This window comes from Mytilus trossulus, chromosome 2, assembly GCF_036588685.1.
Source record: "Mytilus trossulus isolate FHL-02 chromosome 2, PNRI_Mtr1.1.1.hap1, whole genome shotgun sequence".
Lineage (NCBI taxonomy): Eukaryota > Metazoa > Mollusca > Bivalvia > Mytilida > Mytilidae > Mytilus > Mytilus trossulus.
The window spans coordinates 34,352,688-34,366,667 of NC_086374.1; the positions used below are offsets into that span (position 1 = coordinate 34,352,688).

The window sequence follows — 13,980 nt, forward strand, 5'->3', positions numbered from 1 at the left end:
TCCATTTTTGCAAACACTTTCAACCTTCAACTTTAACATACTTGCCACTGGAAACATGATTTTGAAAACACAATGCTTCACCAGTAGCTATAGTTCTCAAATATTTTGTTAAATGCTTTTCTTGTTCCTTTTTTTTGTGTATATTTTGTTGTGTATGTTATACCTATCTGCTGATTTAGATGAAACAAGGGAGATTTAGATCTGCTAAAAACTAGAACGTCAACTTCACTCGATCTACATGTGCTTGTGTCAAATATGAAAACTCGTCAGTTTTGTCGTTTTTAAATGTTCTTCATTATTAGGAAAATTGGGTGTGTAGGCAGATCTTTGATTTTTTTTCTGTTAATGTATAATTCACAGCTTTTTTAGATACTGGATTAAAAAAAACTTTGCATATTGTTCAAGCATTTGTTTTTCTTGAAGCCTAAGTGTTGATCTTTAGATATACTTTGATTATTATTGTAAGGTTTGCTGTCTCATTGACGTTTATCATTATAGTTCTTTTTTATTCATATTGAAATCATGTATATTTCGACTGTATCCGATTGCAAAGAATGAGTATGGAAAAAGAGACATTGTCAGGTTTAATCTGAATATCATGCATGCCAAAAGTCCATGTGATGCAACTGATTAAAACCCGTATCTATTTGCTTACAACATACAAGATTAGGGATGTCAATATACTAAATATGTGATACATTTGTACATCATTTGTCTCATCGTAGTATATATTGAATATTCATCTTTAATCGGCACTGAAGAGAAAGACACGCATTGAAATAGTTAAAAAACTGGAATTGAAATGTTGAAGTTATCTTAAGATAATTATGTCTTACGACATATCTTAGTCCTAAGTGAGTTTCACAAAGTGGTCTTAAATAAGGACATCTCTTAAATTTGGTCATAAAGTTAGGACTTCCCGAGAGGTGTCTTAAGATGGTCGTACAAGATAGTCAAACGTTTATTTATACAAATTATACTCATTTTTTATATTAATTTTGCTATTTATCTTTTTATTCAATGAATGGCTATTATTTATTTTGAATTTATTGAACCATAAATTTATTTTTTGACTCTTTACATTAAATAATGATAATAATTGCCATTAATTATAAATAAGTTTCTATAAAAAATAAGGCTCAACCTACTTTTTATATTATTTATATTAACAATAACAACGTACACACATGTTGGCGTATGAATACACAACGTCAGCGTGGGCGTGTCACCATAAAAATTGACAACATTGAAAATAAAACTATTACTTTTAACCAATCAGAAGACAGTAAATACACCAAATCTATTTATTATCTAATTATCTATTCTACTGTTCCTGCTTATAACTTAAATCTTCATAGAATGACGGATTATCATGATTTGTCAACAATGAACATTCGATGTGTTGTTATCAAGAATGCACGATTTTATCCTTTTATCTCTTATAACCGATACAGTGGCTAATTGAATTCAACTCTCTTGTTCAAGAACATGTCATCTTTTTATTCTTTTTCTCTCTCAATATTTTATTAAAAATTTCATATTACAGTATATTGTTGTATTATTTTAAGATAATTTTGATGTACATTTATTTTGTATACGTTTATTTTGCTTATTATCCGGCTATCCGGCTTATTAATCAATACGTATAATAATTTATGGTAAAGACATACTAGAGTTACATGATTTTACGTAAAACAATGTTAATATTTGACAATTTAAAGCACTTGTGACAGGTTAATGATATCTTTGCTAAGATCATCTTAAGACAGCTTCGAGACGAGGTCTGAGATATATCCTAGGATAGTCATAAGAGGATCATAAGACATGTTCTAAGATATATCTCATGACATGTCTTAGAACAGCTTCGTGAAAACTACCCCTGAATTAAACGTTTAACGAACACATAAACAAGCGCATTTAGATGAAACAATATACTTTAAAGAGAAAAATCAGTGATTTGTATAATACTAATATGTTGGTATTAATAAAAGATGATATGGTATGATTGCCAATGAGACAACTCTTCACAAGAGACCAAATTGACACAGAAATTAACAACTATAGGTCACTGTATGACCTTTAACAATGAGAAAAACCCATATAGCATAGTCCGCTATAAAAGGCCACTAAATGACAATGTAAAGCAATGCAAGCGAGAAAACTAACAGTCTTATTTATGTACAAAAAAAGAACGAACAACAAATATGTAACACATAAACAAACGACATACACTTAATAACAGACTCATGATGATTCGAGACAGGCACATACATAAATAATGTGGCGAGGTTAAACATGTTAGCGGGATCAGTTGAAAAAGGCTTAACTCATCAGATGGTCAAAAATACAAATAGACACGTGGTCGTGTACTTGTAAATCTGTTAGATTTATTTCCCAACTGTACAGACAAGAGAGCTAGATGTTTTATAGACACCTTTATTTTGATGAAGACTGTTTATGCATGGTTTTTCATCAATTGTGTTGTTGTCTCGTTGACGAATACTCCACAACTCCTTGTGTAAAATATGCAGTCACACAGTCACACAAAGTTATCACATTTTTCTTTTTACCAATTCTCAATATAGTTAAATCAATGGGCACATTACTGTAGAATGTATTTTTTTTTATAAATCTATGTGTTTATCATATTTTTATCAGATAATGGCACATCAACGAAAGCTATCTACATTGTATATCTACTCTTACATTACTATTCAAGGTGGTATGGGAGTCTAAAATAAAAATAATAGAATTTGTTCATACTTTGCCAAAACGTAGTATCTATTGATATATGTTGAAAAATGTAATATAAATGATAGGTCACCGCGCATTTTCTCAAGCTACAGGACGTGATAAAATGACACATTTTGTATGGATTATTTATACAGGAAAAAACACCATCTTGTGATTAGAAACTAAACAATATAATGGTAGAATTGTTAAATACTTAAGATAGCTTTCAGGCAATGCTTTGAGAATATCAAAAGAAAATATATGGTCACATTACGTTTTTTCCGTCGAAAATACAAAATAGGAAAATTTCATGAAGAATCATTCACTGTTTTATAGTTACCTCCCCTTAAAATGACATTATTTTTTTTTTAAATAAAAAAAAAACAATCAACATTAAATTTTGCAAAAATATTAATAGTTATAAGTTATATTCTTATAAATTGGTTCATTTAAATAAAAATTCGCATTAAATATCTGCATTCCTGCATCAAATTTTGCTAATTTGATAGAAAGTCTGGACCTTTCAAATTGGTTCTCTGTTTTTTACCATCCAAGATGGAGGCAGACACCTCTACCACCTCAAGATTACTATACCAGTGAGAGTTGGTACCGTGCTTATACGAAATAGCGAGTTTACTAACAGTATAAAATACACATGCATGTTTAAATAAGTTCATAGATTATATCTTTATATCAAATACAAATTTAAAAGATTCAACGATTGTAGCAGTTTAATATCAGGATCTCTCTGTTTAGTCATAGTGCTCTAGGTGGATGACTGATGCAAACTCATATAATTTGTTTCTTTTTTTTTTTGTTCTTAAGTTTATACTCGGTACATATCAGATGATAATATCCAATTTAGTAATAAAATGTCATGAATTGAAACCATCATCAAGTCTACTATCCACTAAATTTATTCTGAGATTTCCTCCTGAAAAAAGAAAGAAGTAACATTTGAATGATAATTGTATTCGGAAATACTCTTACTAAGTCTTTATTGTTGGTATACAATGTATCTATAATTAAAGCTTTATTTTGTAAACAATTTAACCATACATGTATATATTTTGCATTTTGTCATCAGAAATATGCATGCGCATAAATGCAGTCATTACAAATTTTCAACATTATCATGGTAACTTATAGGTTTTAAGATGATTTTTATTCCTAAAAATCAAATGCTCAAACACACGAAACGAATGGAAAACAATTGTCATATTCCTGACTTTGTACAAGCATTTTCATATGTAGAAATTGGTGAAAACTTGGTTGTATAGCTAGCTAAATCTATAATTTTTCGCATAGAATTCCAGTAAATTTTACTATCTTTGATAATACAAAGAAAAAATAATTATTCAAAAATACACACGTAACAGAAATAAAAAAAATAATATTAGAAAGTGTTCAAAACATAGATGTTAATACCTGTGTCTAAGAAAAAGTAGTATCAGCATAACAAGTACTACTATGACAACAACTGCTACTACTACGCCGATAATGGCACCTGAAAAAAAGTTAAAAATATTTATAACTCAATTAAACGGTATTGCATGTGAAAAACTTAAAAAACATAAATATTTATTTACTTTACTTATAAATCGTTTCCTGAAAAATGGAAAAGTAAAAACAATACCAGTACATCACTCATCATTGTATTCGAATTATGATTTTTTATAATGTTACCTTGTGTTTCTGCTGACATCCCTGCAGTATCGCCCATGTTAAACGAACATTGTATATTTTCTGTGTCTCCAACTGTTAATGTAAAAGATTATATTTAATGGAAAACTTAAAAGCAAATTATATTGTTACATTAATGTAAGGTGTTGCTCTTGAATAAAGGAAGTAACTTTTAATACATGTAAAAAAAACCAGTTGTTGGCATGACACGGGTTATGTTCTTCTCATATATTTTATGATAGTATGATACTAAACCCCTAACGGCAGGGATTGTACCTCCATATGATGAAGACATAATCTTTCAATCAGTTTAATTGAGGTCTGGAGCTGGCATGTCAGTTAACTGCTAGTAGTCTGTTGTTATTTATGTATGATTGTCATTTTATTTATTTTCTTTTGTTACATCTTTTGACTTCGGACTCGGACTTCTCTTGAACTGAATTTTAATGTGCGTATTGTTATTCTTTTACTTTTCTACATTGGCTAGAGGTATAGGGGGAGGGTTGAGATCTCATAAACATGTTTAACCCCGCCGCAATTTTGCGCCTGTCCCAAGTCAGGAGCCTCTGGCCTTTGTTAGTCTTGTATGATTTTAAATTTTAGTTTCTTGTGTATAATTCGGAGTTTAGTATGACGTCCATTATCACTGTACTATTATGCATATTTTAGGGGCCAGCTGAAGGACACCTACGGGTGCGGGAATTCTCGCTACATTGAAGACCCATTGGTTGCCTTCGGCTGTTGTTTGCTCTATGGTCGGGTGGTTGTCGCTTTGACATGTTCACCATTTCCTTTCTCAATTTTATGCATCTAGAAAAAATTAAAATAAAAAAAAATCCGAACCCGGAGGAAAATTGAAAACAGAAAGTCCCTAATCAAATGGTAAAATCAAAAACTTAAACACACAAAACGAACGGACAACAAGTTTCGCAACATACATGTAGCTATTACAGGGGGGGGGGGAGGATTTGCCGAATATTTGTGGTTCTGACTTATCAAAGATGTTTGTGAGGACATTCGGATAATATCCAAACAAAATATTTAACTACTGTACAAATCAAAGTAAAGCAGGAAGCTGACCACATTTGTTAAGATTGACTTCTATTCTGAACAAATTGGTACTATGTAAGAACCGCATTGATAGTTTAAATTTTGATAGAAGAAAGAGTAGAATACAAGTAAAACGTACAAAATTATACAACTTAATAATACATGGTATTGAATATTATTAATATAATGCATGAGTTAAGATTAAAACAAGACAAACATGATTCAATATAAAGTTGATATATAAGTTGTCTGATAGGATTTATCATCAAAAAGCAGACATCTAATTTAGAGAATACGAGTAATTATATAAGATCAATAAATATTTCAGATAAGTGTAAACACACCTTTACAAATAAAGGGTTTCTTTTCTTCACATTGCGCAAACTTTAGCGTTATTCCTCCATCGGAAGCCTTCTTGAATGATCTATATCTACAGAGCGCTCCAGATTTATCAACTATGGAATAAAACATAAAAAACATATTAGACATGCAACTGTTATCGTACTTATCAACTGCACTGGTGAAGATAGTTAGTGCCACATTGTGTTTATTTTTTGTGTGTATGACATTTTTTTCACGACACACAGCATAGCATTTTGTTTAAAGTGGCCCTAACCGTCTTCCGGAGTGAGCAGATACTAAAACTAGCTACGTATACATATAATAATTCAAATGACAAAGTAGGGCACGATCTTTTAATCCTGCTGAAAAGGGGAACAATAGCAGAGATAATTGTTTTAATGACACTCCTAAAAAGCATATAATTCAATCAGTTTTAAACTTTTAATTGTTTATCATGTTTATATGATGACCATAAAGTTCCTTTCAACATTTAAATTTTCTTTGTCAACAATAATTAAAGAAAGAGAGGAAACCACTCTGATTTTCGAGTACAAAAGTCAAAGTTTAAAATAATTGCCAATTTTTTCTACTAATAAACTAAACGCATATGAAACAACGTAATACCAATACCAATGACATGCCAAACTGATCGGAAGTAACATAAATCTATTCTAACACAAAGGCTGCAACCGACCAGTTATAGATACACTTAAAATGTACGTTAAGATTAACTGGGTTACTAGAGTAAAGTTTCTAGATAAAACCACCAACATAGATGTATAGGGACCTCCTCTATGTGGATGATACACAAATTTCGGAAAATATCTTTTGACTCATGTACATGTAGTCGGTAGTTTTGTACCTCAACACACGAACTAGTAAAATAAGATTTTAACGGTACAATTATAAGAGTGACCATTGGGGTAATGAGGTAATATTCATTATGTGACCTATGTATGAAATATTGGGTGTTGAGTTAATGGATAGGAATCTTGGTCATTATAGTTTATTCATATAAAGTCGGATGCCGAAACTTAATGATAAAGATTTATATTCTTGTACTTTATTAATTCATTGAAAATTGAAAAGAAAATGAAAAAAACTCTCAAACAATTAAAAGTATTTCAAATAGTAAAGAACTATAAAAGTGAACAACCAACACAGCTCATTAAGTTTTGAAAATTACAAACCTAAATCCTTACAAAACATATAAAATATAAAAGTAACACAAGTAATAGTATTAGATAACATACTAAGTAGTTTACCTTTTTCATAAATGACTCCAGCATCTCCAACTGCACATCTTTCGTTTGCATTTGCTGGACATGTTGTTGAGTCGCATGTTGATTGTACAAGTATTTGGGTTTCTCCATAACATTGACATTTTGTTGTCTTATTAAATGGGAAAAAAAGGAAATTGTCATTATATAGCTATCACATAAATCAACCCATACCTAAAACATCGAGTTAATAGATAAATTTTTTTGAATATATCTTGACAACGACTATTCTATGAGAATTTTACGACTTCTCTTTTGACAGACTTGATATTTTTTTCCGGTATACAGATAAAACTGTAACAGAGACAGTATCTGATACGAACACGTATCAAAAAAAAATTCACTCAAAATTCAAGATGATAAAAATGTACTTTTTCTGTATGGGATCACAAATCCGAATCAAAATAATACTGAAGTTAGCTCATATACTCATAACACGTATTTATTGTTTTTCACATTTTGTTAAGAGTTTACGTCCTGTTATAACATATTCTTACCCATAATCCAATAGATGTAAAGTTAGAATCGGCGCAGAAATCAGCACACATTGCCAAATGCTTATTTTCTTTTCCGTCTTGTGTCTCTCTTAGTATATTCACTCCAATAAAACACCCAACTGCAATTTAAAACAATAATTGAAGATTGTAACCTTTACTGTCCGTCATTTAAAAACAGTTTGTATTGAGTTTTACTTTGCAATAGGTTTTATTTTTAATATTTTGACTTATATATATAATATATAATTATAGAATAATTAGGGAATATAAAATTTGTGAAATAACAGGAGATTTTTGTTTTTCGTCATCGTAATTTACAGTGGTTTGTTAACGCACGTCCTCGTTTTACAAGGATCCCTTCCTTTATACAGTCAACCCACTTAAACCACATCGGGCAAGTTTTTAACAGTTGTGAATTTGCTATCGAACTAAATATGCATAAACTAAACATGTATTTGCCACTGGACTTTAAAATCACATCAATCGATCATGAAAAACAATAGTCAAATTTTGATTACGAAAGGATTATTATAGTCGTTTTATACTCTTTCATAGTTTAGAATGCCAATGGGACTTCGTGAACATGATATATGTTACATACTACATGTCCCAATTTACTTGTCGTTAATAGTGGAACGAAGTGTGAGGAACAGTTATGAACAATGTCATTTGTTTAATATGTGTTTCATATTTGTTTTTTGTTCAACTTTTACAAACGTTTCCCTCAGTTTTAGTTTGTAACCCGGATTTGTTTTTTTTCTATCGATTTATGAATTTCGAACAGTGGTAAACTACTGTTGCCTTTATTTACATCAATTATGCCGTTAGTTTTCTCGTTTGAATTGTTTTACACTGTCATTTCAGGGCCTTTTATAGCTGACTCTGCTGTATAGGCTTTGCTCATTGTTAAAGGCCGTACTGTGACCTATAATTTTTAATTTTTATGTTATTTTGGTCTCTTGTGGAAAGTTGTCTCATTGTCAATCATACCACATCTTTTTTTTATATATAATAATAAGTCTCGGTCACACATTAACGGCTAGCTCAAACGGATGCCTATTGGATGACTTTTTTTCAATCTGTTCATATCAGTTAGACGTCCGTTCTTATCCGTTAGACGTCCGTCCAGATCCGTTGCATGTCCGTTTTATCCGTCGACGTCCGTTCTGTCCGGTTGAAAATTTTGAGCATGACGTCCGTCCAACGGATGAAATGTCCGTTGAACATCCGGTAGGCGTCCGTTTTGTACGGTTCTCTTCCGTTTCGTTTCTGTTGTGTACCAGTTACGTGTACGTTATACATCCGTTGGTGGTCTGGAAGACTTCTACCGGACGTTTAACGGATAAAACGGATGTTGAATGAATGAGAAACGGACTTCTACCGGACGTATAACGGATAAAACGGACGATGAATGGATCTTAAACGGACAAGTGTTAATTGAAATTTTCGCGTCAGAAATGCTTCATTATTGGCAAGTCAGATTTCTTAAGGTTCATGAAATTCTATCATTCATAATTGATCTTAGAGTAAGGGCACGTCTTCACAATCAAGCAGCTCTTATTCAGGCCAGACACTGCCCTTTGGCGGCATTTTGAAGAACAAGCCAAAAACCAGTTACACAGAAACATTTTGAATATTTATGCGATTAACATGTATTATTACTGTCGCCTTTAATATTTCCGTATATCTTGTTCATCCGTTTTTTCCCGGTACGCTTCCGTTAGGTGTCCGTTTCATGCGGTGCTCGTCCGTTGGATGTGCGTTCGACATCCGTTTTGTCCGGTACGTTTCCGTTTCTCGTAGGTTGCATATCCGTTGTGTGTCCGTTGTGCATTCGTAACAATATAAAAAAAAGAAGATGTGGTATGATTGCCAATCAACAACTATCCACAAAAGACCAAAATGACACAGACATTAACAACTATAGGTCACCGTACGGTGTTCAACATTGAGCAAAGCTAATACCGCATAGTCAGCTATAAAAGACCCCGATAAGACAATGTATACAATCCAAACGAGAAAACTAACGGCCTTATTTATGTAAAACAAATGAACGAAACACAAAAAGGTAACACATAAACAAACGACAACCACTGAATTACAGGCTCCTGACTTGGGACAGGCACATACATACACAATGTGGCGGGGATAAACATGTTAACGGGATCCCAACCCTCCCCTAACCTGACAGTGGTATAACAGTACAACATAAGAACGAACTATAAAAATCAGTCGAAAAAGGCTTAACTCATCAAATGGACAAAATTACAAGTGGACGTGGCCGGGTACTTATACATCCCGACACAAAAAGACACAATGAACAGATCTTCGAGTACTCGCAGTTATCTGACAGGAAGTTCAAAGCCACTAATAACTAATAAAAAAAATCATGCATCTAAGAATACAATATCAATCCGTACACATCAAACATCCAATGGATTTAGTGTAAAGACGTCATAAACAGCCAGAGAAAAACATGACCTTGTGCAATGCCAAGTTACAGGTATCGACAGATTATAGATCCATGAATATGTATATGTATATAAAATACAAGTAATATTTAATTAGCTTTTAATTTACTGATAACAAAATCAATATTTATACCAATAAAACAATATTCAATGATCTTATTACAGTGTTGATTAGGCAACCTTTTAGAATAAGTATATTTAAAGGAACGACAAGTTTACATGGATCATTTCTAAATTTCCGGGCACGGCTAACAACATTTCCGTAAAAATAAGGATGTGCTATCCCGTTTGAAATAAGTTTATTACAGGTACAACCAAACTTCAAAACCAAATCTTTATATCTATGTAAAACGTAATTTATGGTAACGGTATCCCTGGTTTAATAATTTACCAGTAATACATAGGTTGCGTTCGTTAAAATAAAAAACGCCACAACAGACACGGGCATAGCGAACAAGTTGTAAATTATAAACACCGTAAGATGGTGCCAAAGGAACACCACCATCTAAAAATGGAAAATTAACAATAGGGAACGAAAAATTGTATCTTTTGTCGTAGATTTTAGTGTGGAGTTTCCCGTTTAAAACCGAAATATCTTAATCCAGGAAAGGACAGTTATTACCGAATAAATTTGATTTATTTAAAGTAAGTTCCTTGGGGTAAATTTTAGCAGTATATTGAGAAAATTCTTGATTATTTAATGAACAAACTTAAGTATCATCAAATTAACGGTAAGTGTTGAATTTATCAATTAAATGCAATTTCGACGGGTCTTTACTGAGTTTAGTCATAAACTGATTCGTTACAGTACAAAAACAAGCCTGCTATTAGAGGGGCACAATTAGTGCCCATGGGGATACCTACAACCTGTCGATAAACTTTGTTGCCGAAACGTACATAAATATTGTCAAGGAGAAAATTAATAGCTTCAATCATCTCATCACAAGTCCGTTTATTCGGTCAGTACATCAACGGACTCCCAACGGATAACAATTTTGTCAACGGACAACTTTTATTTTCACCCTTTAGGCGTCCGTTCGTGCTACCCGGTAAAGTGCATACAAATGAACATTTGGTGTCTGAGAGATTTAATCCAGAGATTGGTTGTAAAAAGTACTACTCTAGTGCAGAAAAATTGGTACCGTTAATGTTATTGCTATTATAATAGTGCTTAAAATTGAGTATGTATCATTCTGATGAAAATTGACCAAAAATGACTCTAGTGTCATTATCAGTAATTTATTTAGACCATAAAGATTTATTAAATAGTAAACACGTTTTTAAAAGGTTTTGCCCGTAGTCAGATTTATCTATATATTTTTCACATTCTTTGGTCTTATTTTGCCTTAAGTATAACATAACTTATTTATCTATGTTTACTAGGCAATCAAAAGTACAATACTTCTTCAATGCAATAGATCTACTAAAAACATAGGGTAAATATGACAAGTATAATAATAAAAAAAAAATCGGCTTACTGGTCCCACAGAAGGTTTTTCAAAGTAAAACAAGTCACTAACAGTTTGTTCCAACATTCATACTTGGTTTCTAAATACTAAGTCTAGACTAAGTACTTGTTTTGTTTTTGTTTTGTGTATAATTTCATTAATTTTGTTTTGTTTTTCAGGTTTGCAAGATCTTTATTATTGATTTCAAAAGGAAATCTTTCAAAAGTATTTACTTTCTTGAATATTTAAAATATGCGGTGTTTGATAAGAAATTTGTTAGCTACACATGACTTGATTTTGTTCTTGACAATTTATGAAACAATGTCTTGAAGAGTATAAACAGCAAACAGTCTGATTGTGTTCAAAAAGGGCGAGTACAATGTGGTATTTGGTCAGTACATCAACGTACTCCCAACGGATAACAATTTTGTTTTGTTTTTTCAGTAAAGCGGTATTTTGCTGTCGCATATTTATATCGTTACCTCTGTGCTATTTGAATTCAAGCAACCACAACACGACATGAATATGACCATTTAGCAACAAACCTTTATTCCATATACAGATGTAACTTTTATTAAACAAGTAAATGGGCGTCCTTCGACAGGTTAAAGACTGTTTCTCGTTTTGTTTATATAGATTAGACCGTTGGTTTTCCCGTTTTAATGGTTTTACACTAGTAATTTTGGGGCCCTTTATAGCTTGTTGTTCGGTGTGAGCCAAGGCTCCGTGTTGAAGGCCGTACTTTAACCTATAATGTTTTACTTTTTTAATTGTTACTTGGATGGAGAGTTGTCTCATTGGCACTCACACCACATCTTCCTATATCTAAGTATTGTCGATATGCTCGAAAATGTGTTATTTTACCCTGTAAATCACGGCGTGCAAATTTAAATAATTTATAACCACAACTTACGACTAAAAATTGTAAAATCTTAATGAAAAAGGCATATTTTTTTTAAGTTTCAATAAAACAGCGAAGAACCAATTCTCTTCAGTTTGAATTAACGTTTGTTTTGTCTTTGGGTTGCTGTCTCGTTGGTTTATATACAAGATCTTCTAGACTTATTTGTATATTATTATACATATATATAAATAATCAGCGATTTATACTTGCTTACTTTTACGGTTATACCATGGAGTTGCTGTCCAACTAGACAGTGAAGAACACGTTTCTGCAATTTTAATAAGCAATTCTCCATATCCAAGGAGCTTTCCTCCCATATTTTCACAATACTTGGAACTATTGTGGTACGTTTCTTCCATTTCTCCAGAAAAATATACAGTGGAGAGAACATCTGAAAATATGACATAAGTAAGATGTGCTCAGACAAGTCATCGGTTCAAATGATATAATTTATGATAATGATAAAAACAAATTTTGTTTAATTAAACAATATTTGATCCACAAGTTAATTTAAGTTTGTACTTTTCCGTTTTTCAATGTGCTTTCATATAATAATAAAAATAATTATAGTATTCAGCATTGGATATCTATCTGCTATTTTTTAAACCGATTTGCATTTTCGGTTTTGAATTTGGAATGATTCTATGTAAACATTTAAAATTTCCCGAATTTAGTATGTTGAATAACAAATCTTATTAGCCAAAGGTAATTACACAAAATTAACATATCATTTATTGATTAAATATTCATCCAATATTCTATAAGAATGACCATTGTTGTTGTTTAAAAAAAAGTAACAAAAAAACTCACTTTTGGTATGAAATATGAATACCATGAAGACAAAACACTTTACGACACCTTCCATATTTCTATTTTATAAGGCAACAAAATCTGTTGCATCTCTAACGAATAAAATTTGTGAATTTTGAAGTAAATTGCGTACCATTAACGTATGTTTTTGTCACAATCAATGTCAAATATTTCCCTTGAGGACAGGAACGCACAGGATCTGATAAATATCAGTCATTAAACAATATGGTTCATGAAAGAAACAATGTACTGATGGAACAAGATTAGGATTCTGTATAATGTTAATAGAATTATTTAAAGTGTTCAATGTCATAACAATCGAAGATATTTTTGAACTCTTTAAAAAAAAATATAATACACACCTGTGACGATAGTACTTTTTCCTATCTTTATTATGTGTTAGGAAGGGCTTATTGCATTTCCGTTAATTTTTCAAAGTTCCAATACTGTATACGTTTCCGGAAAGTTAAGCTATTACTAGAACACATCCGTGATATCGCGGGGCCGTGACTGAATTAAAAAAGTATATAACTATGCGCAAGCCTTATTTTAGAATTAGTATTGTCATCTGATAAAGTCATGCCGATAATAAGATACACAGTTTTCTCTGCTTTCAAATCTTTCTGTTTGAACCCGTCGAACTGGAACTTATCAATTATTGGTAATATTATTTTTTTGGAAAACAAAAGGTCCTAGAATGGAGCATTTTTTAATCAACAGCATTGTTTTAAAAAAGTTGACTTCTTTGATTCGCTGTTTTAC

The 13,980-nt window shown here is 31.7% G+C and overlaps 1 protein-coding gene across 1 annotated transcript; it reads right to left on the bottom strand.

The window, feature by feature from the left end:
- Positions 1-3,531: 3,531 nt before the first annotated feature.
- LOC134707072 (uncharacterized) lies at positions 3,532-13,399 on the bottom strand. The gene is made up of 8 exons (XM_063566558.1): positions 13,219-13,399; positions 12,623-12,799; positions 7,586-7,704; positions 7,074-7,200; positions 5,811-5,921; positions 4,420-4,491; positions 4,162-4,240; positions 3,532-3,667 (listed from the first exon to the last, which is right to left on the bottom strand). Exons 1-8 carry the CDS (start codon positions 13,271-13,273, stop codon positions 3,637-3,639), a joined length of 771 nt encoding a protein of 256 aa, XP_063422628.1. The 5' UTR covers positions 13,274-13,399; the 3' UTR covers positions 3,532-3,636.
- Positions 13,400-13,980: the final 581 nt, after the last annotated feature.

Excerpts from the sequence above, each read along its gene's own strand:
- LOC134707072 (XM_063566558.1), bottom strand. The coding sequence starts at position 13,273 with ATGGAAGGTGTCGTAAAGTGTTTTGTCTTCATGGTATTCATATTTCAT. Across the intron at positions 5,922-7,073 it reads TGGAGTCATTTATGAAAAAG|TTGATAAATCTGGAGCGCTC; the intron begins GTAAACTACTTA and ends TTTATTCCATAG. Across the intron at positions 4,241-4,419 it reads GATGTCAGCAGAAACACAAG|GTGCCATTATCGGCGTAGTA; the intron begins GTAACATTATAA and ends ACTTTTTTTCAG.